The sequence below is a fragment of the Leuciscus leuciscus genome (assembly GCF_965113295.1).
Source record: "Leuciscus leuciscus genome assembly, chromosome: 14".
NCBI lineage: Eukaryota > Metazoa > Chordata > Actinopteri > Cypriniformes > Leuciscidae > Leuciscus > Leuciscus leuciscus.
Genome location: NC_138738.1, coordinates 39,032,004 through 39,059,862, shown reverse-complemented (window position 1 = coordinate 39,059,862; position 27,859 = coordinate 39,032,004). Strand labels below are relative to the sequence as shown.

The 27,859-nt window shown below is 38.8% G+C and overlaps 1 protein-coding gene across 1 annotated transcript; it reads right to left on the bottom strand.

The window, feature by feature from the left end:
- Positions 1 to 17,953: 17,953 nt before the first annotated feature.
- On the bottom strand, positions 17,954 to 27,641 carry LOC309474815 (uncharacterized protein). The gene is made up of 9 exons (XM_082137434.1): positions 27,619 to 27,641; positions 26,729 to 26,799; positions 24,603 to 26,622; positions 24,336 to 24,416; positions 24,134 to 24,166; positions 20,399 to 20,452; positions 20,149 to 20,199; positions 20,007 to 20,039; positions 17,954 to 18,390 (listed from the first exon to the last, which is right to left on the bottom strand). The coding sequence occupies exons 3-9, from the start codon at positions 26,590 to 26,592 to the stop codon at positions 18,134 to 18,136; spliced, it is 2,499 nt and encodes an 832-aa protein (XP_081993560.1). The 5' UTR covers positions 26,593 to 26,622; positions 26,729 to 26,799; positions 27,619 to 27,641; the 3' UTR covers positions 17,954 to 18,133.
- Between the last annotated feature and the right edge of the window lie 218 nt (positions 27,642 to 27,859).

Sequence of the window (27,859 nt, the reverse complement as noted above, 5' to 3'; positions counted from 1 at the left end):
AGCAACTATCATGAATACCCTAGAAACCTTGCACCAAAGTACAGATCTCCATTCAGAACATTAATAAGACAAAGCAAAGCCTTGTCAATCACCCTCAACCTCCTAGCAACCATTAACTTCATAGCAACATGCTAAAACCAGTCAGAACACACTAAGCACATAGCAACACCCTGCCAACCACCCTCAACCCCCCTAGCAACCATTAACTTCATAACAACATGCTAAAACCAGTCAGAACACACTAAGCACATAGCAACACCCTGCCAACCACCCTCAACCCCGTAGCAACCATTAACTTCATAGCAACATGGTAAAACCAGTCAGAACACACTAAGCACATAGCAACACCCTGCCAACCACCCTCAACCCCTTAGCAACCATTAACTTCATAACAACATGCTAAAACCAGTCAGAACACACTAAGCACATAGCAACACCCTGCCAACCACCCTCAACCCCGTAGCAACCATTAACTTCATAGCAACATGTTAAAACGAGTCAGAACACACTAAGCACATAGCAACACCCTGCCAACCACCCTCAACCCCCTAGCAACCATTAACTTCATAGCAACATGGTAAAACCAGTCAGAACACACTAAGCACATAGCAACACCCTGCCAACCATCTTCAACCCCCTAGCAACCATTAACTTCATAGCAACATGGTAAAATCATTCAGAACACACTAAGCAAATAGCAACACCCTGCCAACCACCCTCAACCCCTAGCAACCATTAACTTCATAGCAACATGCTAAAACCAGTCAGAACACACTAAGCACATAGCAACACCCTGCCAACCACCCTCAACCCCTTAGCAACCATTAACTTCATAACAACATGCTAAAACCAGTCAGAACACACTAAGCTCATAGCAACACCCTGCCAACCACCATCAACCCCCTAGCAACCATTAACTTCATAGCAACATTCTAAAACCGTTCAGAACACACTAAGCACATAGCAACACCCTGCCAACCACCCTCAACCCCCTAGCAACCATTAACTTCATAGCAACATGATAAAACCAGTCAGAACACACTAAGCTCATAGGACCTTGAGCTGGGAATCGTACTGGGGTCGCCGGAGGCGCAGTGCACTATATGTTGGAGTGCTTAACACCTTTAAGAGCATACTGTAGCAACGCCCTGCCAACCATGCTCAACCCCTAGCAACCATTAACTTCATAGCAACATGCTAAAACCAGTCAGAACACACTAAGCACATAGCAACACCCTGCCAACCACTCTCAACCCCGTAGCAACCATTAACTTCATAGCAGCATGCTAAACCAGTCAGAACACACTAAGTGTATAGGACCTTGAGCTGGGAATCGTACTGGGGTTGCCGCACTTGCCGGAGGCGCTATGCGCTATATGTCGGAGTGCTTAACACCTTTAAAGGTGCATTGTGTAATGTTTAGGAGGATCTGTTGACAGAAATACAATATCAAATACATAACTATGTTTTTAGTGGTGTATAAAGACCTTACTTAATGAACCGTTATGTTTTTATTACCTTAGAATGACCCATTTCTATCTACATACACCACGGGTCCCCTTTACATTGAAATGCGCCGCCATGTTTCTACAGTGGCCCTAAACGGACAAACGCATTTCGTCACTATGTTGTTCTTTGTGCAAAGAAGCTAGCTAAAGTCAGCGAATAAAACACTGACACAATGATGAACAAGTAACAATAATATTCGCAATAACATATCGTTTTACTGTATAATTAAGTAAACCTAATTTCTTAATTTATCTTTGTAAAGAAAGCTCATTGCTGAACTGGCTACTCTCTGCTGTCTCAGACGACATCACTTCCTGTCGGCCACCGTAACTTCTGTCGGTTCCAATTCGCAACCTCACCACTAGATGCCGCTAAAAATTGCACAGTGCACCTTTAAGAGCATACTGTAGCAACGCCCTGCCAACCATGCTCAACCCCTTGCAACCACAATGCACTAAAAATACCCCAGAACACTATAACAAGAACTTAGCAACGCCCAGCCAACCACCCACAATATAGTAAACACACATTGATGTGGTAAAAACCCTTGGAACACTAGTAGGCAAATAGCAATGCCATAGTCATCACCATCACCATAGCAACTGCATAGAAACACCATGGAAACCACCCCAACACCCTAGCAACACCTTGGCAACCACCCCCAACATAGTAACACTGTGATGTGCACTGTACATTTTAACATGTGGTAATTCTTTCTGTATTTGAATTGTGTAAATGTCTGCTTGAGAATATGATGAATACAGCAGTACAAAATGGAAACAGTGTAACAGCTCAATGCTTCGTTAATAATTTCCATTATCAGCCTCGTTGCCATAACAATGACCCATCTCGTCCTCTGATGACTGTATCATTCATCATGATAAGCATCACTACACGGATCCTGTACGCTGAAGGATGCAAACAGGTCACCTCTCTTTCTGCCTATCTGCAGTGCGGCTTTAAAGAATCACCCAGGGCTGGCTGGTGTGTGTGTGTGTGTGTGTGTGTGTGTGTTCTCCGACGGCTCTCTGACCCAAATTCAGCTCTTCTCCATCCAGCAGACAGGTGGAGATTCGACACACACACACACACACACACACACACACACACACACACACACACACACACACACACACACACACACACACACACTGTGCCGCAGTGTTCCGCATGTGCTCTTAAAGCATCTATATTTATTCTAAAGGAGGACACTGTGCTGCTTTTCCTCCCTGAACTTCCGATAAGTTGACTTAACGGGCCACAGAAACCATCAGGGAGTCTGAATTAGGCTGAATCACACGCACAACACCCTCGAATGAACTTGGAGATCTATGGCAAAAACACAATGTTCTACTTTTCTTACATTTTTGTTTTCCTCCACACAATATTATGATCAAATGTTTTCGTCAAAGAACTGGGTCTCGCCTGGATTTTTATGTTTTTCCTTCACACATTGCAAATTCAACACCCACATACACAACAAACTGTGTTCACACTGAACGTTAATTAATTCTTGCCTGACCGGAGCTCTCATGTAAATGGTTAAGAGTTTTGGGTCCTGCTCCATATGATGAGAGCTGGTCATTATAGTGTGATATATGGCTCCATCCAGTGTAAGACAGGGGTACTGCAATAGCAGGCAGGGAGGCAGGCTTTCAATTCATTGCAACATAGCCTACACTGCAGGATTTTTTACATTAAAGTCTAAAAAATGTGACAATTCTTATTTTTTTAATGAAATATTGCAGTATTTATTATAAAGGATTTATCTGTGCACATCATCACTGTTTTAAATTCATGTTCCTCATAATCTTGAATCAGAATAACTTCCTCTTGAAGCATCTCTTCTCGTCTCTTCTCTGATGACGAGGACGGGGCAACCTGTCACTCACACGAGATCCACCAATAGCAAACCACAACCATCCAATCAACTCCCCACAGACAGAATCAAGCCCCGCCCACACTTGTTCTTGTTCCAGAAGCGCAGCAGAAGACCAGCGCAACTGCTGTTTCCTGCCGACTTTAAAAACATTTAAAATTACTATTTAAATGCAGGTTTAGAATTTTAAATGCTTAAAATTGTGACATCCAAAAAGTAACATATTAAATTAATATGATTTTAGAGTAGCAATAACTGTAAGAACTATGGTAGCCTATTTGGGTAGGATAAAAAATTGTGGTAAACACTTAAATGGTAAAAAAACACACATCTTTTTTTATTTATTAAATGTTCATTGTTTCATACTCTGTTGCTGCTAAAGTACCAAATAAAAGTATCTAATATGTCTAACATGGAAATTGTATAACAAAGTGTGAACTGTTTTTTTCTTCTTTCTTTTTTCCTAAAGTAATCCCCCTCTCTCTCTCTCTCTCTCTCTCTCTCTCTCTCTCTCTCTCTCTCTCTCTCTCTCACACACACACACACACACACACACACACACACACCTGTTGGCAGCAGCACCTGCCGCTGTTATGTCACCTGCCCGTCACATTCACACACATGGAGTAAAACACAGATCACAGTGCATGTGGACTTACAGAGAGCAACATTGGAGTCCAGAAAACTGCTCAGGGTGAGTGAGAGAGTGTTTTTTATCTTTTAATTTCTCTATGAATGAAAACACAAACTGTGTGTTTCAGCAGAAGTCTATGGTATGTGTTAGACAGTCAAATGAATGTGTGTGCCTTTCTTAGTTTTGTCTCCCAAAAACATCAAAACTGAAGAGTGATGATAGAGAAGCTGAGAGAAAGATTGGAATATTGAATCTTTAATCACTCATAATATTTGTTTAAACCACAGTGAGGAAAATACATTTTGTTCTAAACATATAGATGAGATAAAAAAAAACAACGATTTGTGCTTTAAACATCTCTAAACTGTGGCCTTGTATTTATCTGAATGCTCTTCAGGTCTGATGTATCAGTGAACTGTAACAATATCACAGCATTCACAGCAGAGATTGATTGTGTTTATACAGGATTCAGTTCATGTGATACACAACAGGGGGCGCTGCACAAAATCTACACATTTTTAATAAAATGTAATTTCTTTCCAATACATTTAATCCAGCTATCAGCATTGATGCTATATTTTTATGTACCCAAAAATGAAAACTAATTTACTAAAGATCATTTACTCACACTGAAGTCCATATGACTTTTTGGTAACACTTTATTTTACAGTGTCTTTGTTACACATTACATGTGTACTTACTATAGTAGTTACAGTAAAATATGCATAATTACATGCAACTAACCCTCAACCAAACCCTAACCCCCTAACCTTAATTTAATTTGACTCAGTTCTGTAACAAGGGCACCTTAAAATTAAGGGTTACACTTTATTTTAAGGTGTCTGTGTTACAGTGTAATTATTCATTTAAATGCTGAGTAATATTAGCATTATTAATTAACTACATGTACTTACTATAAGGGGTAGATTTAGGATTTGGTTTAGGATAAGTTGCATGTAATTATACATAATTTATAGTTATTACTATGGTAACCGCATGTAACATGTAACAAGCACACGGTAAAATAAAGGGTAACGCTTTATTTTACAGTGTCCTTGTTACGTTACTGTAATAATTACTGTAAATTATGCATAATATTACTCAGCACTTAAATTAATAATGATTACACTGTAACACAGACACCTTAAAATAAAAGTGTAATCAAATAAAGTTCTACTAAATAAGGTATAACTTTAGTGTCCGTCAACCTCCAAAAATAAATAATAATGATAATAATAATAATAAATAAACAAACAAACAAAGACCTTTTATAATAGTTCAAAGTGATTTTTTTAATCAGACCCTGCTCACCATCTGTTGTTGTCATTCTTTAATACTTTTGAACTGTTAGTAAAAACAGGATATCAGTGTTATCCCGTCTAAAAGCTGAACAAACATCAGTTTAGTAGGTATCTTTGCTCAGAGAGAAATCAAGTGTTTCGTGCCGAGAGCATAATGAGAGGCTTTTGAAAAGGAAAGTGCAGGTTGATTGTAACGCAGCTGCAGTGTCACAGGAAAACCTTGTGATATTAATTCATTCACTGAGACTGTTGATTTTGGATCCGATCCATTCAGTTCATGCCAATGTTTTAAAAGAATGATTCTGTTTTACATCAGTAGCTCGATTTACTCTCAGGCATCATGTGAGTGGGGTCTTTTCTTTCCTGACATATTTAGAAGAAGACACGACAATACACATCGTCTGGAACAAAGGGATGAATAACCATTAGAGCTATTCAAATGACTCAAAAGCAGGGGTGTATTTAGTGTGCAAGACAAGATTACATCAGCCATGAGGAAACTGGATGCTGACCGGACAACATTTAACCACAGTAAATATTATTACATTTTAAAATAGATGTTTTCTATGTGAATATATTCTATGCTGAATTTTCTGCATCATTATTCCAGTCTTCAGTGTCACATGATCCTTCAGAAATCATTCTAATAAGATGATTTGATGCTCAAGAAACATTTATGATTATTATCAATGCTGAAAACAGTTGTGCTGCTTCATATTTTTGTGGAAACCGTGATCTTACTTATCTGTTTACAAATATATTTTTTAACCAGAACTTGTATGTTGACATTAATGCAGTGTACTGTAATGTATTAGAAAACATTACAAAAAGTACCGACTTCGGGACAGTGGCGTTGGCCCACCCGCAAGAGTGGAGACGGGGCCCCTCACCGCATAATTAGATGGGGGATTCACCTTTTCATTCAAAATCGTGAATTAGTACTGTGGAATTTAATAGTATGTAATTATTTCGTATTTATTTATTAAGAACTTTTCACACAAAAAAAAAAAGAATAAAAGAAACACCAACAATAAAACAGCAATTACATTAACTTGTTAAAATGCAAGGGAGCACATGACGTCAAAATATTTTTTCTATCTGCAGTATACAACAAAGATTCATGACGTTTAACATTCAATAAAGGTAATAACATTTTCAGTGCTGTGACAGTCATCGTCTGGACCGTGAGATCCGCTTTTAGCATCTGAGTGCATGTCTGGCGTATCATTCACCACAGCCGCGCCCGCGCCCACGTTAGAAGCAGTAATGTCCGTGATGACACTGCTAGCAAACTCCTGAGTAACGTTACCCGTGCTCGCTCTCGCAGCTCCTTCCCGCTGATTTGGAAGAAATATGGATTAAATTTTCGGTAGTTTTGCATTGAATTGCCCTTTTCGGTGTTTGTTAGTCCGTTTTTGAGCTCCGCTGACATATTTTCTTTTACTCATTTTGCGCTCATAAGCTTCACTCTCTAAACAGTTGCGGAAATTCTTAATCGTGATTGGATAACAAGGACAACGGATATGGTCAGAGCCCGTCTACGGAGAGCCTTGGCACTTCCTATTAGCCCCATTGTATCGATCTTGGTTGCAGTTCCATTAGAATTCCACTGGAGGTGATCGCGGGCGAGTGCAGACTGAATGGGAGTCTATGGGGCTAGACGGCTAAATGTGTCTCTTTCACCCGATTGCCGTTGAGAAATCTCAGATTTTATTGTAGGTTTTGCAAGTTCAACATGGGTTATAGGTCGAAAGTTGAATGAACGAGTACTTATTTCTTTTCGATTTCTTACAGTTTGAGTTGTTGTTGCCCATAACACGCTAGCATTCTGCTAATGACGTCAGCATTCTGACGTCATTGACATTTTAAAAGACTTTTTAAACCAAATAAGTGACTCTAAAAAATCTAACACCCAGCAATGTGTAATTTCTTTGCATCTCCTTTCGAATACAACATTCAAATTACTAGACAAAAAAATATATCCTGAGAAAAGTGGATTTTGAGGGTTTTTCGCCATAGACCTCCATTCATTCTGCACTCGCCTGCGAGCGCCCCCCGCATGGACAGAGACGTGTTACTGCAGCCAGTCCAGAAACCGGAAGTAAGCAGAGAGTGCCAATTCTCTTCCTATTAGACATTCTCTGATATGGTCATGATCGCCAAACACGGTAGGCTGCAATTACTACCAAAATAAAAGTCCTATACGTTCACGTTATAAAAACGCTTTAATTATTTATTCGAGTCCATTTTTTGGGGGCCCCCCACAACTCCGCAACAACGATTTTAACATTTCAGTACCGAAATCGGTACTTTTTGACAACTCTAGTCCTAAGTTTTTAATCTTTATTATAATACCAATGACTGCAAGGAAATTGAGACTATTTTACCAATCGCACTGAGACATTTAAAATGATACCAAACATGAAAAGGAAAAAACAATAAACATTCTCAGTGAACTTTCAGTTTCTTGAATCAGGGGAAAAGGAAGGGAGTTGGACGAGGGGAGATGCATATATATAAACAAGTAAATAAGCTTGGGCAAGGCGATGTCCTGTGCTCTTTCTTTGAGATCTTCTCTCCAAGGGTGCATTTTATTGTTTTATTGCAGGGGGTTTGATCTCAGCTTTTGTCTTATAGCAGGAAAACCAAGTCTTACAGTTACTTGAAAAAGTAATCTGATTACATTACTCGCACTACTTGTAATGAACACAAAGTAGCCTATATCCCTGCTGAGCAAACAATGACTTTTATATCTGCTATAATAACAGAATACATGTTTCAGGAAGGCGAGGTCACGTTTAATCTCTCGCCTCCTGATAAACGTCTCTGAGACGCTCCCACAGTCAGACGTGAAGTCATTGTTATCATGTGTGGGTCACGCTCGTGTCACGTCTGCAGCCTGTGTTTGCTCAGGAAGTTTTGTCTGACTGGCTGAAGCCTTGAGAGAACAGCAATAATGAGTGTTATCGTGCCTCTATGGTTGTTAAAATAAATCCTGGATAACATGCAGACATTCTAGTGTATAATTCATGTCTGGAGGGAGAAACTGATGATGTTTGTGTAAATCCTTCATGATCATTTGTCACAGGACTGATGTACAGGGCAGAGAGGACGACGATTATGTGGTCTTAAAACCGCAATATCTAAATTAATCAACGTGAAACGCTGTTCATCATTTTCATAACTTCCTTATTCTGACATATTTCAGAGGGAAACAGAATAATCAACAAGAAGAACTCAATTAGGAATTGATTAGACAGTGGAAAGTGTCTCTATATGACTGACAGGTGGTTGAAAAGTAAGGATAGATGAAAATGAAAATAATTTCAGAACATGTTATTACATTTTGATGAAAGATTATGATTTGCACCGATGAATTATTCTCATTTAGATCATAATATTTTATTAAGAAACTATATGAGATTAGAGATTAGAAAGTTTTGGAATTATTTAGTCTTTTTTTTTTCTTCTCTCTGTGATCCAAAATTAAAATAAGAGATGTCAGATGATAAGCTGTTTTGGAGACAGCACATGTCATTACATTTCAATTAGGCAAGCACAATATTAAAATTCTGGCTGATGGAATAATTATTTTCATGTTATGGCTTATAACCAATAAATGGCTGATATTTAAATAACTTCCTATTTTGTCTAAATGAATAAAACATAAAAAACTAAAATAGTTTTTTTTGCACGCATGTACAATACGAAAATGTAATTTCATTTAACAGTTAAATTAAATTATCAGTGTTTTTAAAGATTAACCTTGAACAATTTAATATCAAATATGTCAAATAAATGTCCAATATGAACTGTTACGAAATTACCAATGTTGTGCCAATATATTGTGCATCTGTACTTTAACAAAAGATAATGATTTGTTTCTGTCTAACATGCACTGATGAATCACGCACAATTGGAGCACGGAAAAAAATACAAAGATAAAAAGCAAATTCTGATTTCATGTTTGATTTGATACAATTCCCAAGGTTAGAGGACCTTTAAAATCGCCCGTTCTTCAATCATCTGAACACCTGTTGGTCACATGAGGGTGAGGAGCTGACCCTGTGTGTGTGTGTGTGTGTGTGTGTGTGTGTGTGTGTGTGTGTGTGTGTGTGTGTGTGTGTGTGTGTGTGTGTGTGTGTGTGTGTGTGTGTGTGTGTGTGTGAGAAAAGTTAATTTTGCACTTAGGTCTGGATGTGATGGCTCAGCATAAGAACAAATGGAGTTAGACAACAGTCTGTCTGTGTCTCTGTGTGTGTGTGTGTGTGTGTGTGTGTGTGTGTGTGTGTGTGTGTGTGTGTGTGTGTGTGTGTGTGTGTCAGAGTAATGGCTGATAACACACTCAGTGTAAACACATCTAATCTCCTTACAAATACAGAGACTCCGCAAAATGTGTATTCGCCTGCAATGTCCACACACACACACACACACACACACACACACACACACACACACACACACACACACACACACACACACACACACACACACACACACACACACACACACACACACACACACACACACACACACACAGCTTAATGCAAACACTCAGAAAAGACATGACAGGAGTGTCTGACCTCCTCAATCTCCACAACTTCATTCACCAAAGTCACTCACTCGTGTTGCTTTCATAGTCACTAAAGGGATAGTCCACCCAAAAAAAAAAAAAAAAAGCATGAGAGTGAAATTTTCATATGTAAGTGAATTATTCTTTAAAAACCCTTTTGTTCTGAAACACTGCAGGCTCTCATCAACCAGTAGAGAGCGCTGTTTTACATCCTTCAGTAAAATCACAGTATACTCAGACAGGCATGCAGTCAAATTCATAAATCAACATACAGTATAGTGTTGTTGATAACATTGTGAAAATGCATGTAAACTCTGTCGTCATGTGTCTGCATGTTGACCAGACGTTCTTCCTCCTGTAAGTCTAGTTACTATAAGCCCCTCGAGTCTACAGTCATAATGAGTTTCAGCCGCTCTGCAATGCATCTGAGATTTATTAAATCAGAGGAGGAGGATAATAATGCAGCACAGTCTCTCAGTGTGACTGTGTTTCTGCATATACACACACACAGTCTCTCAGTGTGAGAGTCACTCGTGTTTCTGCATATACACACACACAGTCTCAGTGTGAGAGTCACTCGTGTTTCTGCCTATACACACACACAGTCTCTCAGTGTGAGAGTCACTCGTGTTTCTGCATATACACACACACAGTCTCAGTGTGAGAGTCACTCGTGTTTCTGCCTATACACACACACAGTCTCTCAGTGTGAGAGTCACTCGTGTTTCTGCATATACACACACACAGTCTCAGTGTGAGAGTCACTCGTGTTTCTGCATATACACACACACAGTCTCAGTGTGAGAGTCACTCGTGTTTCTGCATATACACACACACAGTCTCTCAGTGTGAGAGTCACTCGTGTTTCTGCATATACACACACACAGTCTCTCAGTATGACTGGGTTTCTGCATATACACACACACAGTCTCTCAGTGTGACTGTGTTTCTGCATATACACACAGTCTCTCAGTGTGACTGTGTTTCTGCATATACACACAGTCTCTCAGTGTGACTGTTTTTCTGCATATACACACAGTCTCTCAGTGTGACTGTGTTTCTGCATATACACACACAGTCTCTCAGTGTGACTGTGTTTCTGCATATACACAAACAGTCTCTCAGTGTGACTGTGTTTCTGCATATACACACACACACAGTCTCTCAGTGTGACTGTGTTTCTGCATATACACACACACACAGTCTCTCAGTGTGACTGTGTTTCTGCATATACACACACAGTCTCTCAGTGTGACTGTGTTTCTGCATATACACACACAGTCTCTCAGTGTGACTGTGTTTCTGCATATACACACACACAGACAGTCTCTCAGTGTGACTGGGTTTCTGCATACACACACACACACACAGTCTCTCAGTGTGACTGTGTTTCTGCATATACACAAACAGTCTCTCAGTGTGACTGTGTTTCTGCATATACACACACACAGTCTCTCAGTGTGACTGTGTTTCTGCATATACACACACACAGACAGTCTCTCAGTGTGACTGTGTTTCTGCATATACACACACAGGCTCTCAGTGTGACTGTGTTTCTGCATATACACACACACAGTCTCTCAGTGTGACTGTGTTTCTGCATATACACACACACACACAGTCTCTCAGTGTGACTGTTTTTCTGCATATACACACACACAGTCTCTCAGTGTGACTGTGTTTCTGCATATACACACACACAGTCTCTCAGTGTGACTGTTTTTCTGCATATACACACACAGTCTCTCAGTGTGACTGTGTTTCTGCATATACACAAACAGTCTCTCAGTGTGACTGTGTTTCTGCATATACACACACACAGTCTCTCAGTGTGACTGTGTTTCTGCATATACACACACACAGTCTCTCAGTATGACTGTGTTTCTGCATATACACACACAGTCTCTCAGTGTGACTGTGTTTCTGCATATACACACACACAGTCTCTCAGTGTGACTGTGTTTCTGCATATACACACACACAGTCTCTCAGTATGACTGTGTTTCTGCATATACACACACACAGTCTCTCAGTGTGACTGTGTTTCTGCATATACACAAACAGTCTCTCAGTGTGACAGTGTTTCTGCATATACACACACACAGTCTCTCAGTGTGACTGGGTTTCTGCATATACACACACACAGACAGTCTCTCAGTGTGACTGTGTTTCTGCATATACACACACACACAGACAGTCTCTCAGTGTGACTGTGTTTCTGCATATACACACACACAGTCTCTCAGTTTGACTGTGTTTCTGCATATACACACACACAGACAGTCTCTCAGTGTGACTGTGTTTCTGCATATACACACACAGTCTCTCAGTGTGACTGTGTTTCTGCATATACACACACAGCCTCTCAGTGTGACTGTGTTTCTGCATATACACACACACAGACAGTCTCTCAGTGTGACTGTGTTTCTGCATATACACACACAGTCTCTCAGTGTGACTGTGTTTCTGCATATACACACACAGTCTCTCAGTGTGACTGTGTTTCTGCATATACACACACACACAGTCTCTCAGTGTGACTGTGTTTCTGCATATACACACACACAGACAGTCTCTCAGTGTGACTGTGTTTCTGCATATACACTAAGTCTCTCAGTGTGACTGTGTTTCTGCATATACACACAGTCTCTCAGTGTGACTGTGTTTCTGCATATACACACACACAGTCTCTCAGTGTGACTGTGTTTCTGCATATACACACACACACACAGTCTCTCAGTGTGACTGTTTTTCTGCATATACACACAGTCTCTCAGTATGACTGTGTTTCTGCATATACACACACACAGACAGTCTCTCAGTGTGACTGTGTTTCTGCATATACACACACAGTCTCTCAGTGTGACTGTGTTTCTGCATATACACACACACACACAGTCTCTCAGTGTGACTGTGTTTCTGCATATACACACACACAGTCTCTCAGTATGACTGTGTTTCTGCATATAAACACACACACACACACACACACACACACACACACACACACACACACACACACACACACACACACACACACACACACACACACACACACACACACACACACACACACACACACACAGTCTCTCAGTGTGACTGTGTTTCTGCATATACACACAGTCTCTCAGTGTGACTGTGTTTCTGCATATACACACACAGTCTCTCAGTATGACTGGGTTTCTGCATACACACACACACAGTCTCTCAGTGTGACTGTGTTTCTGCATATACACACACACAGTCTCTCAGTATGACTGTGTTTCTGCATATACACACACACACAGTCTCTCAGTGTGACTGTTTTTCTGCATATACACACAGTCTCTCAGTGTGACTGGGTTTCTGCATATACACACACACAGTCTCTCAGTGTGACTGTGTTTCTGCATACACACACACACACAGTCTGTCAGTGTGACTGTGTTTCTGCATATACACACACACAGTCTCAGTGTGAGAGTCACTCGTGTTTCTGCTGTCTGTTCAGGGTCAATGTGCTGTTGGGAAGTTCACATGACATGTCGAGCTGTGACAGCCGTGTCCTGCAGTCTGACATCTACAACATATCTCTAATTCTTATGTAAGTATTAAGCAGTTTTTATAAGATCATACAAACTGAGAAGCTACATGGAATATTTTTAAGGTGCATCTGCCGTGCCTCATGACTATTTATGTGAACAGCAAAACAAAGATAAAAGGGTGAATCTCATGATGACACATGTCTGGATCATGTTTCACATCAAAATCAAAAGGCATTTATGTTTTGCATAAAGGAAATTAAGACAATTAAGTGATCATTAAAGGGATAGTTCACCCAAAAATGAAAATTAACCCATGATTTACTCACCCTGAAGTCATAGGTGTATATGACATTCTTCTTTCAGACGAATACAATCGGATGTCCTGGCTCTTCCAAGCTTTATAAATGGAGTGAATGGGTGTCTGTCTTTGGAAGTCCATCAAAGCGCATCCATTCATGATAAAAGTCCTTCACACATATCCAGGGGTTAATAAAGGCCTTCTGACGTGAAGCGATGCGTTCGTGTAAGAAAAATATCCATATTTAAAACTTTATCGACTAAAATAACTAGCTTCCGGCAGACGGCTCGATTTACGCCAAAAGAGTAACACTTGAACTTGACGCACAACATAATGACGAACGCGGATGACCAGCCCTGTGTGTTTGAACCGCGAGAGGCGTCAATTGCCGTCATTACGGTGTGCGGACATTTTTTTACTCTGATTGTATTCGTCTGAAAGAAGAATGCCATAGTAAATCATGGGCTAATTTTAATTTTTGGGTGAACTATCCCTTTAACACACACACACTATTTTTATTTAACAAGGAAGCATTCAGGTAAATAAATGCAAACAAATGAACTCTCAAGTAGTCGATTTCCGAATGCAACATAACATGTGGAGAGTAAAGATGGAAAGCTCCTAAAGCTTGTTTCCATATAAATTCACGGATTTTTTTTAAATCTAAGTTATCATGCTATTCATTGAAATTACAAGTTCATGACATTTCCTCATATGGAGTCAGTTCATTACGTTGCATTCGGAGATCGACTACTTTTGACTGACAAAATTCCCAGCCACCGGAAACACTAACTGATAAAGCGAGTCGTACAAAATCTTTATTTTTAGTAAACTCTGTGTACACAAACACTGTTCTCAATGCTGGAGTTCATGTGTAGAGCCTCTGGTGATACTTCCAGCACAGTTTCATGTTGTGTCGAGCCGCATTAGTGTTTTAAAAATAGCGATTTTAATGCTCTCATAGTCGAGCCCCAAGCACTCCCATTCACAAGGCAATTTGACCGAAAACGAAAATACGGTAAAACTTAAAAGTGCCGTTTCCATTCTAATTATGCTTTTACATGAAAGTTTGACTCGGGTAGGTTAAATTTTGGCGAGAGTTACCCTTTAACAAATTCATATTTTTATTTAGCAAGGAAGCATTCAAGTAAATAAATGCAAAAAAAAATGAACTCTCTATTCACCATAGAATCTTTAAAAAAAAGTTTTCAGTTTCCACACAAATATGAAGCAGCACAACTGTTTTCAACATTGATAATCATCAGAAATGTTTCTTGAGCAGCAAATCATCATATTAGAATGATTTCTGAAGGATCATGTGACTCTGAAGACACTTTCCCTAATTTCCTCTAATATTTGATCACACATAAAGGCTGAATAGGAACAGCAAACTACAACTACTAACATTTAACATTGAAAGTTTACACAACAAGGCAGCATTTCCCACAATAAAACTGACATTCATATTCAAGAATGCACAAGACTGAAGGATAAACAGCTACTGTAGAGTGTCTAAGGTAATTCAGTAGTATAGACGGAGTCATCGCATTACATCTGTGCTTTTATACGCGTTTACTTTGTCTGATAGCAGATGACTGTCCAGTTTCTATACAGGCCTTCACATTAAACACACGCATGGGTTCGGTACACACATTGAGCCTGTATATCTGACCGGCCTGAGCCGCATCTGCAACCATTTAAAATGTCAAATTGAATTAGACCTGCTCTCCCTCTTCTGTGTGTGTGTGTGTGTGTGTGTGTGTGTGTGTGTGTGTGTGTGTGTGTGTGTGTGTGTGTGCGTGTGTGTGTGTGTGTGTGTGTCCTGAATTGAATGCATGCATACCTTCAGCATTGCACAGGGGGATTTTGTTTCTCCTAAATTCAACAGAGAAGAAAAGAGAAACACAAAAGCTATTTTAATGACAGTCAAATTTATTTGCGCCCACATTACGGTCAGCAGCGGTGCAGAAACCAGCAGCTCTGGGGTGGAAACACACACTGCTTTTAGGTGTGTTTGCCATGATTAGGTCGTCTGGCTCATACTATATTTAAATAGGGCGTGTCTCACACGCATGCACACACACACACACATTATTCAGGTGCTCTGTTTGTCTTCTCCACCCATATCCAGTGCACACAAATCCCTGCAAACATCAGCTAATAGAGAGAGGCAGATCTGGAGATTTAACATGTATTTTATCAGATAAACAAACAAACAAACAAACAAATAAAAAGGCATTGAACATTTTGGCCTCATTTTTCATCATTATCTGTAATTGCAGCCATAGGCCAGATACAAGAAATGAAACACCACTATGAAATGATTTTCATTACTAGTTTGAGAACAGTGGTTTCTCCTCATGTACACACACACACACACACACACACACACACACACACACACACACACACACACACACACACACACACACACACACACACACACACACACACACATACTGGTTTTTGTGAATTACCAGGACACTGCAGCCCAAACAGGTGTGTTGGTGTATTAGGGGGACACCCCTTTCCACTTGCTGTACAGAGATGTGGTGAAGATCAAAAAATCTATTTTGACCCATACAACACAGATTTCACTTTAAAGTTTGTTTACACAAAACACAATCTATAATGTAACAACCTGAAAATATACACAATTATGAGGACAATTTATAATTTGATACACAAGCCCCACCTATGACACAAAACGTTATTATAAGGACTAAAGTGATTTCTGAGGACACTAGATATACAACACACAAAAGTGTCATTTGAGTGTATTAAAGGGACATACCTGATATATGAGGACTAATGGCTTAACACATACACAATAGTAAAGACTGTGTATTAAAGGGACATACCTGATATATGAGGACTAATGGCTTAACACATACACAATAGTAAAGACTGTGTATTAAAGGGACATACCTGATATATGAGGACTAATGGTTTAACACATACACAATAGTAAAGACTGTGTATTAAAGGGACATACCTGATATATGAGGACTAATGGTTTAACACATACACAATAGTAAAGACTGTGTATTAAAGGGACATACCTGATATATGAGGACTAATGGCTTAACACATACACAATAGTAAAGACTGTGTATTAAAGGGACATACCTGATATATGAGGACTAATGGCTTAACACATACACAATAGTAAAGACTGTGTATTAAAGGGACATACCTGATATATGAGGACTAATGGCTTAACACATACACAATAGTAAAGACTGTGTATTAAAGGGACATACCTGATATATGAGGACTAATGGCTTAACACATACACAATAGTAAAGACTGTGTATTAAAGGGACATACCTGATATATGAGGACTAATGGCTTAACACATACACAATAGTAAAGACTGTGTATTAAAGGGACATACCTGATATATGAGGACTAATGGTTTAACACATACACAATAGTAAAGACTGTGTATTAAAGGGACATACCTGATATATGAGGACTAATGGCTTAACACATACACAATAGTAAAGACTGTGTATTAAAGGGACATACCTGATATATGAGGACTAATGGCTTAACACATACACAATAGTAAAGACTGTGTATTAAAGGGACATACCTGATATATGAGGACTAATGGTTTAACACATACACAATAGTAAAGACTGTGTATTAAAGGGACATACCTGATATATGAGGACTAATGGCTTAACACATACACAATAGTAAAGACTGTGTATTAAAGGGACATACCTGATATTTGAGGACCAATGATCAAACTCAGAACATGGTGCACGCATTGTGCAAGTATGTAAAATATTTTTGTATAGTGCTGTAAATATGCTACCTTACCTTTTATAGTGTGTATTCAAGGATGTACTATTTGGGAGTGACATAAGGGATTGTCTGTCTGTCTGTCTGTCTGTCTGTCTGTCTGTCTGTCTGTCTGTCTGTCTGTCTGTCTGTCTGTCTGTCTGTCTGTCTGTCTGTCTGTCTGTCTATCTATCTATCTATCTATCTATACACATAATGTAAATCTAGCCGGTTGTTTGCAGAAAAACCCAGAGTGGGTGATCATATTTAAGCGAAGAAACAACATTCAAACAAGCGGTGCAGACATAACAGTATGCACATTCTGTGAACAAAGAGCAAAGTTTATTTTGTTCTTGTTTACAGCAAAATTACTGTAGTTGCCCTTAATATTTTACATCACAAGATCATTTTGTGTATCAAGAAACATCCTGTGTGTACTGTGTGTAATGAAAAAACAAACGCTCTTACTTTAAGTGTAAAGAGAACAACTTAAATATTTTAACTGTTCCTAAGCATAACAGCTAAACTAAACATTGCTGAAAGCATACTGAATCCATGAACAAACTTTAACAGCAGAAGAATATTCTGCTTACATATAAACAAAAAGTAAAAAACAAAAACACCTAATGAGACTGTTTCTTTTTTAGGGTTAAGCCGCGATTCCTGACAAAATCCCTAATGTTTTGGAGCGTGCGAGTAGCCAAAGCTGGATGCTCAGCATTCTTGCACTGCTGGCATTCAATTTTAGTGGCGAGTTTACCCCTTGCTATGTGGTCGCGGAAATGCCTCTGTACTGCTGCAATTTCAGTTGGAGACCAGGCTTGTTTCTGCTTCCTTTTAGCATCATCCAGATTTTTTTCAGCAGAATTTTCATGATTCCCTACAAAAGAGGAAAACAGGTTCCTGAACCCTGGGTTGAACACTATGATGGCCAGAGCTCCTCTCCCTCTTCTCCCAACCAGCCACACTCTTACCAACCCTTGTCTTTAGTCAAGTCTTGTTGTATAGGTCACTAATCCGTAAGAGTAAAATTGGTTTTAACTGTTGGCCCAATGTTACATTCCTCATACATCAAATATCAAATTGTAAATAAAAGAATAAAATTAAAGACCTGACTACATGGTTGCTTATTTCCTAATATAGATTTAGGCCTGTCACTAGGGATGCAACGATAAACTGATTTCACTATTAACCGTGCTTTAATTCGTCACGGTTAATTAATCGTTAAGGCTTCTCAACACAGCGTTTCTTCTGCACGGAATAAAACTGCTGCAACTAAAAGTTTTTCCAACTGTGCGCTAGCTTAAAGTTCAGAGGTCAAGACTGAGCACTGAGAATGTGAACATGCTTACATTTCTGCACTATAATATGAACAGAAAGGACTGAAGATAAGTGTGCAATTTGAGGGCCATGTTGTATGTGGGTCCTGCAGCTTTTGACTCCTTGTTTTGTTCCAAAAGGATATGTATAGCTTGCTAATATTCAATACCAGAGATGTGTTTCTTTTTATTTATTTTCACTGTACTGCATTATTCATTTTCAAAAGGAGGCTATATTGTTAAGTCAAAAGCCAGTTAGAGCTTTTTTATTTTCAATGTTTCTACTCTGGTCCAAAAAAAATGAAAATACCAAACAATTTTGTAATATAGTTGATCACAACTTAAAGTGCATTTAACTACATTTGTCCTCTTTAATAGGGAAATACTTAGCTAATATTTAGCTAAGATTTTATATAGACAAATACTATTACTTTTTATTCTTATTTTTATTTATTTATTTATTCATTATTCTGTTATATATTTTCAGTGTAAAATTATTACAGGACTGGAAATGGACTATTATTTGTTTTAACTAATAGTGTTTTAAAATGAATTAATGAATAATAATTACTGTGATAACTGTGAAACCGTGATTATTCCTCAGACTATAATCGTACAGCCAAAATCTATAATCGCTGCATCCCACCCTGTCACGATAATCAATATATCGACTTATCGCACAATAAATGTACATGATCTCAATTTTTGCCAATGCAATACATCACCATTTATATTTACATAAAAAACACAATAACATAAAACATAACATAAAACATAAAAAAAGGAAAAATCTGTAGATGGAAAAATCTCCATAACAGTTCTTCGTCCATTTGTCTTTTTTCTATTTGTAAGAAAATGTGGATTTACTATTATTATTATTTTTTTTTACTATTATTCAAGTTTTTTAAGGTATCTAATATTTGGACACTTAATTTTCATGATCTAAATCATTTATGAATTAAATGTTTGTTTATTAATTGAAAGTGTGTGGCCTTCTTGCATTATTATGCTGTTATATTATTATTTTACATTCACTGGCATAAAATGGTCTTAAAATGACAATAATATCACTTATCACAATTATTTTAAGGGGCAATATATCGACCAACAAAAAGTTATCATGACAGGCCAATATAGATAAGTAGTTCTCATTATACTAGTAGTATTCTCATCATACCTTGAGATGAGCCTCCAAAGGAAGTCTCAATATCTGTGAATAGACAAATAAAACACTATAACAAACAGTAGTATTGCTTGGTCTGCATGAATTGAATCAAACCTTAATGGATATGCTGGCTGAGTGAGGTAGATGCTCATACCATCTGAGGTGCCTGTAGGGTTCACAACAGGCCGCCTAGCTTTCTTCATTCCTGTGGTATGAATAGAATGGCTCAGAATAAAGGTTCTGATGGAACATACTCAAACATTTCATAAATTATTCTACACATTTAAGTGGAAACTGTAAATCTCTAGCAAAAAATCCTCCTTTACTATAAAACCAGCTAAAATGATTGATCTAGAGAATTCCCTAGTACAGTGTTCTTTCTTTATATGATTGTGTGCTTTTACCAGGTTGTTCATGCTCCTCCCTCCTGCTGTGATATTTGTCCTTCATGCAATGATCTTTAAAAAAATAAAAATAAAATACATATTCAAAACATGGTAACACTTTATGGCAAGTGTGAATCTCATGAATTATCAGGAACTAACACAAGCTCAAAGTCTTTCATTCATGACTTCATGGATGAAAAACACCTTAAGGCTATGTTCACACTTAGCGTCTTTTTTCGAACTACCAGCGTCTGTTCTACATTATAACCCTATGGAGTAAACCGTTTTTTCAAAAAAGTCCTGAGCGCTTTTTTAGACGCCACCGCCGGCGTCTTTTTCTGCAGCTCAGAGCGTCTTTTTAAGTTGAAAAAAGTTCAACTTTTATGAAAAGAACGCCCTACGTCAAGCGCCTTTTTGACAGCTGACCAATGACAAGCGAGTAGTGAGACCTGTCGTTTCCATAACAACAAGAATAACAAGAAAAAATGGAGACGGTGCCGGTAGATAAACTTATCGTCCTTGTTTCGGAGCACAAGGAGCTCCATACAGTTTCCTTTCCTGTATAATGTCGTGCACCCACAAACGTCTTTGTGAACCGACATTCTCCTCCCCGGTAACTTCAAAAGCCATCGCAAGAGCCAACTTTCTCTTTCTCGACATTTTTTGCATCACACAGCACTAGGCTACTGTTGCAGCTGTTGTTATAGCAACAAAAGACGCGCTCGGCTGCTATTTGTAACCGAACGCTGCCAGCGTTTTCTTTTTTGCTAAAAAAACGGCATTGTCAACTTTTTCTTGTCAAAAAAGACACTAAGTGTGAACATAGCCTAAGACATTAAGACAAGTACATCATCATGATTTATGTTTATTATGCATGATCATGATGTTTCCATTGTTCACAAAAAACAAGGTATTTACTTTACATTGTAGATAAACCTATAGTCATGGCACATGATTCAAAATACAAAAAAACATTTTGTGCATGTAAGACTACTTGAATTATTAAAAGGAATATAGAAAAATAATAAATATTACCTCATGCATGCATACAGGCTAGAAGAGTATATCAATTAATGTCAGAACTCATGTTTTTCATTAAAGATGAGGTATCAAGCATGTTCATGTCTTCTTCATAGTAGCCTGTAGGAATATGGACAGAGCGCAACACTGGCCAATCACAGCACAGTGTGCAAAATTTGTTGACATCTCAAACAATTCATCACCACAGGCACTCACAAATCAGGCAACCAACTGGATCTGGTTTACACACGCAACTGCATCACAGACAACATCTTGGTGAGACCTCTCCATGTTTCAGATCATTTCCTCATCACTTTCAGTCTACAACTCTCTGCCCCTGCACCACCAACCCCACCACCAGTCACTTTCAGGCGAAACCTGCGCTCACTTTCTCTCGCCCATCTCTCCTCTGCCGTGTCTTCTTCTCTTCCCTCACCCCCACAATTCTCATCTCTGGATGTGAATACCGCAACGGATACCTTCTGCTCCACTCTAACCTCTTCTCTAGACAATATCTGCCCTCTTTCCTCCAGGCCAGCACGCGCTACTCCCTCTAACCCCTGGCTATCTGAGGTTCTTCGGGAACACCGGACCGAACTCAGGGCAATGGAGAGGAAATGGCGCAAATCAAAAGACACATCTGACCTGAGTATGTATCAATCTCTCCTCTCTTCCTTTTCCGTTGATGTTCATGCTGCAAAATCTTCCTACTTCCACAACAAGATCAACAGCTCCTCCAACACACGATCACTCTTCAAGACATTCAACTCTCTCCTCTGTCCTCCTCCACCACCACCACCCACCTCCTCTTTAACTGCTGACGATTTTGCGAACTTCTTCACCAACAAGACAACAACTATCAGCAGTCAGTTCTCAGCTCCTCACACACAGGAGCACAGACCGACCCCTTCCACAGCCAATCACCCTCTCTCCTCCTTCTCTCCGCTAACCGAGGAAAAAGTATCTACACTTCTCCTCTCCAGTCATCCTACCACCTGCCCTCTTGACCCCATCCCCTCACACCTTCTACAAGCCATATCTCACACACTTCTACCAGCTCTCACACACATCATCAACTCATCCCTCCATACTGGCACTTTTCCTACTGCATTCAAGCAGGCTCTGGTAACTCAACTGCTGAAAAAATCAACACTTAACACATCACTTGTAGAGAACTACAGACCTACCTCTCTACTTTTCCTTTCAAATTACTAAATGTAAATGTAAATGTAAATCCAAATACAGTAGTCTTACATCCAAATACAGACTGTATATGTCACTCATTGTTTACACAGTGCAGAGATTGTGAATACAACGGCTAAACAAAATTCGGTTGCAACAATCAGGATAAGCACAAGTAATTACCATTCTGATTAGCTGTAGTGACCACAATCACTCTGCACTGTATAAACAAATAAGTGACCTATACACAAGATGTATTTTGCATTTTGCATTTTATACAGCATGTATTTGGTTTAGTCTGTGCATGTTTGGGACCCATTGACTGCCATTATATCCCAGATGACACACGCAAGTCTGCAAGATGTCTGTTAAAGATCTCTTGATCTGGAAACATCCGCTGTCTAAAAACTTTCTTTCAGATGTCAGTTTTACATACATTCTAAATTATAAACATCTTAAAGACATCTAACAGACGTCTATGTGACATCTAAAAAGAGACATCCAATAGACGTATTGCAGATGAGCAAATAACCTAAATAATACATCTTGCAGATGTAAATGCAGACGTCAAATAGACATCTTCTAGATGTACGTGCGCTATCAGGGATATGACTGAAAGACTGCAGCGGTTTGAGTTAAAAATCTTTGAGTTCTACTGAAGAAACAAAGTCATCTACATCACTGACTCCTAGGGATTAGCAGTTGAACCTCACATTTTCATTTCTGGGTGAACTATCGCTTTAATAACACACTGTTTATCAGTATTTCCAGAAGACCAAGTTACCACTTTACTTGAGGGTTCACACACGATGAGGTCATAAGAAATTAATGCTTAGTTAATGATGACTACTGTATTTGGATGTCAACAGAATTCACATACTCTGTGCTGTGATTGGCCAGTGTTGGGGGTCTGTCCATTTACATGCAGGCTGCTATGAAGAAGACATACGTGCTTGATAACTCATCATAATTAATGAAAAACATTAGTTCTCACATGAATTACTGTTACTGATATACTGTTCTAACCTGTATGCATGCATGAGGCAATGCAGATTTTTGTATATATTATTATAATAATTCAAGTAATCTTATTTGAGAAAAAAAAATGTTTTAGTACATGTACCAAAAGCATAGCTTTATCCATAATGGATATTAAAAATCTTGTTTTCTGTGAAAAAGAAAACATCAAGATCATGCATAATAACCTATTAATCATGATGATGTACTCATCTTAGTGAATGTCTTAAGGTGTTTTTCATCTATGAGGTCATGAATAAAAGATTTTGAACTCATGCTAGTTCCTGATAATTGAGATATTAATGGATGAAGTAATTCATAATTCTCCATTAATTTATGCATTAATTCATGGTAATTCATGTACCCCTACTGTAAAGTGCTCCCCAAAAACTTGCATCATTTACACAATGTTATAATTTAAGCAATCAAAAGCAACCTAAACTGCATTTTAAACATTTCTAACAGTCATTTTGGTTTCAAAAGTATATATACACATGTGGGTTTGAAGTTAAAAAAGTTTTAGTATTCTCATACCTTTAGATGGGCCTCCTAAGGCAGGATCAGTATCTGTGAATAGAAAAATAAAATACTATAACAAACAGCAGCGGCGCTTGGTCTATATGAATTATGCTTCTGTGACATCTCTGAACTACTGTATAATGTTTTGGTGCATCATATGGTGCACTTCTTACACTGACTTTACTGATTTGATGTTTGTATGTTTATGTGCTTTTACCTGTTTCTGTTTGTGTCTGTGGATGCGCCTCCTCAGCATCACTGTCTTCACTATGTTCCGAATCAGAAAAGTCTAACTTGTCTAAAAAAAAAATTGAGTATCAAGTAAGCTTAACATTGCTAATGTTAGAGTAAAAATAGAAGACATAGTGATAACTCTAATATCTGGTGAACATTACATTAAGATCTACGTTAGGGATTATCTTTAGGATATGAATATACTTAGTTAACTTCAAAATGTCATTTGTAACAACTTTAGTAGCATTACCTTCAATTTCAATTTCTTCTAGGGTTTTGCCGTGGAGATTTGAAAGAGAATCTTTCTCCATAGCGAGGAGTAACTTTGAAATCTTGGCCAGCTGGGTTGTAGCCTCCGGAAGTCGATAATATTCTCTGTGCACACGAATATCGTGGCCCAAGAAGTCCGCAACTTGGTCTAACTCGTGGTTTTTCAGGTTAAGCACCTGCGACAAAGTTGCCACATGTTTGCGCAGTTGGGTCGACCGGAGGAGTTCCGGGTTTTGTGCACCACACTCGTGTGCATAGATCCTCAGACAGTCTTGTCCTCTATAACAACTCAAACAGCTTGGTCGAGCAAACAGGAATTGGTTTTCCTCAGGGACTCCACATTCCCTTCTTCTGCTTATGAGGAGGTTTAAGGCATCAACCATGTCTGGTGACAGCAAAACTGCCACTTTTCGCCCTCTTTTACCCCTAAGTTCCACCCGACTAAAATGTGTACAAAGTTTTTGTTCAAACTTTGTTAGCCCAACAGCAACATCTTTGTGTAGGGGAGCTGTATCCCTCTCTAGAAAACCTTTGAGTTGCATTTTTGCAACCTCTCCTCCACGTCGCCGATTGAACACAATTATTTTTGCAAGAGTTGCTTTGCATAGGTCGCCATAGACTTGTGCTGATGGCATCTGTTTCAAGTTCTCAGAACCTAAATCAACAACCTTTTCAAGATGCTGGTGAAGAAGTTTTACATCCTCTGTGAAAGGGAGGGTAGACGGCTTGTTAAAGCGCCCCTCATTCAAGGTGGTCAAAGCTGTGTGGGAAACGAGTTCAGACCATTTAGCATCATACAGCTTTTTGAATGCTTGGGTTGACTTTATCCCCTCACCATCTTCTGCCATTAGAGCTCGGCAATGTACAATGTCACATATCTTATTCAGTGAGTGGCCCAACTTAAGGGCAAGGCTTGGAGTCTGGAATGAGTGTTTTACATCATCAAACCCAGATACCTTTTTGACAGCCTGGATAACAACATTGAATTTTTCAGGTCTCACAGCATCTTCAAGAGTCTGTACAGAAAATTCCTTTCTCAGAATCAGCAGAAGTCTTCCAACTTCCCGGAGCTTCTGTCGAATATAGTCAAATTTAGTGGGATCTTGCCCATGTTTATTGTAAAATGACTGGGCCAGCTGAAGAATGCAAAAGTCACTCCGCACAGCAGCAGAGATGTCATCGTCTTTCATCACAGTTAGCAGTTTCCAAACACCTTGTGATATTTGTTGGCAGAGGGCTGCATTAGACATTGTTGCCAAAGACAAGACCCTAGTTCTTCCTGGCTCTGCCTGATCTTCCACTGGTTTGGAAAGACAATTTCGAACGTGTCTCCAGAGATCCCTTCGGAGAAACATTGCATGGCAATACATACAGTGCACATAATCTTTTGAATCATATCTTTTCTTTGGCTTACGTCTGAGTTTTAACAATCCAGTCCCATTCGCTAAAACATCTGCATTGTGTTCATAGTTTCCTTTGTTCCGCAGTTTGTTCAGAAGTTTTTGACGCTCTTTGGAATGTTTTGGTAGAGCCAAAGCCCGAGCAACATCGACGTTTGAATTCTCATGGACTTTTAAGTGGCGTGTAAATTTTGACTGCGGTTTTCCACAAATGTAGCAGTAATTCTTCTTGCTTACTGAAGAGGATATATTTGAAGATTGTAAAGATGGATCTTCCCCTGTGCCTGTGATATCCTCAACAGTGCTTTCAGTATTGCCATCGCTGTGAACTTTCGATATTTGTACTTGTATGGCTTTCCTACTAGGCATTTCAAGCTGTGCTGTGCAGACTGGAACTTTTGGGAGTGAACCTATGACACTTTCTTGGCATGGTCTGCCATTTTGAATTTCTGCAGTAGATTTGATGCAGAACACTTCAGTATTTTTAATGTTTAAGAGTTTTTCTGGAGACGCTATGCTTACGTCTGAACCTTCTGAGACAGAATTAGGTACATAGTCCTCATCCGACATGTTCTCACTGGAAAATTCTACTTCGGAATCCTGAAATAGTAAACATATCTTTTGTACATACTCAGAAAGTTTAGTTCTAAGGAAGAAAAATGCTGAAAAATAAAACATATCTGACTATTCAATAAATCATACTTACGGATGTTGAGGGGTCAGGTTTGGGCTTCACATTTTTCTCGTAGCAAGTTTTATGCCAGAAGCGGGAACAAACTAGATTGAGCATATAATAAACAAGGTTGGTTTCATTTGAATAAAAGGTGATTCAAGAAAAGATGCTTTAAAAAGTGATAGATAAAGCAGTGATAGATGATCAGTGTGTTTGAAAGTGTGGCTATAAGATGGAAGAGAACAGACAGGGTTCCCACACCTTAGTTAACTTCAAATTCAAGGACCTTTCAAGGACTTTCCAGGTCCAATACTCTCAAATTCAAGGACTTAATGTGGGGACAGATTTCAAGTGAGAGCAAGGTTATATCTTGTTACCTTATAAGATACATTGTTACAGTTTTGCGCGCGTGAACGTCATGGCAACGTACAACACAAAGTACCTTACGCGGGAAACACTTAGCGTAATGCGTAAATGCGGGTAACTAAGGTAAATCAAGCAAGCTAATATGGCCACGAAGTGTTGACGAAATAACACATTAGCGGACCGGAATAATATGGATTTTTTTCCAGAAAACTTCTTGCACAAAATAAATTCAAGCACTTTCAAGGACCTGTATCTATGTGTGTTTATTTTCAAAAACTTTCCAGGGCCTTGAATTTTTTTTGTCAGATTCACAAACTTTCAAGGATTTCAAGGACCCGTGGGAACCCTGACAGAGAAAGGAGAAGACTAATATAAATATGAATCGATTACACAATTACACAGGCAGACAGACTGAGCAAGACAGAAAGAAAGAATGAAAAGTTAACTTTTTCAAGCTAATTTAAAGATGCATTTAGAACGTCAAGATTACACAGTTTTAGGGTTTCAATGGTAAAGCATTTTTAAAAGTATTAAAATTGTCTGAACAAAATACTTACCCTTACATCTCACACCAGCCCACTTAAAAGCAGAATAAGGACCACTACAGCAATCACATTTATTCAAGCTTGATACTACCGTAGATATTATGACATGTTTACAGTTCTGTTGAAAAAAAAGAAGTTATAATTGATTAGAGGAAATTATACTGTATTACTATAGTTAGGTGTTAAAGGCACAATAGAATGCATTAATACAATATTTAAATTGGTCTCTGATATCTATACAGAAGGTATGTGG

Excerpts from the sequence above, each read along its gene's own strand:
- LOC309474815 (XM_082137434.1), bottom strand. The coding sequence starts at position 26,592 with ATGTCGGATGAGGACTATGTACCTAATTCTGTCTCAGAAGGTTCAGAC. Across the intron at positions 20,453-24,133 it reads CTTAGGAGGCCCATCTAAAG|ATCATTGCATGAAGGACAAA; the intron begins GTATGAGAATAC and ends ATTTTTTTAAAG. Across the intron at positions 20,040-20,148 it reads CCCTACAGGCACCTCAGATG|ATATTGAGACTTCCTTTGGA; the intron begins GTATGAGCATCT and ends GTCTATTCACAG.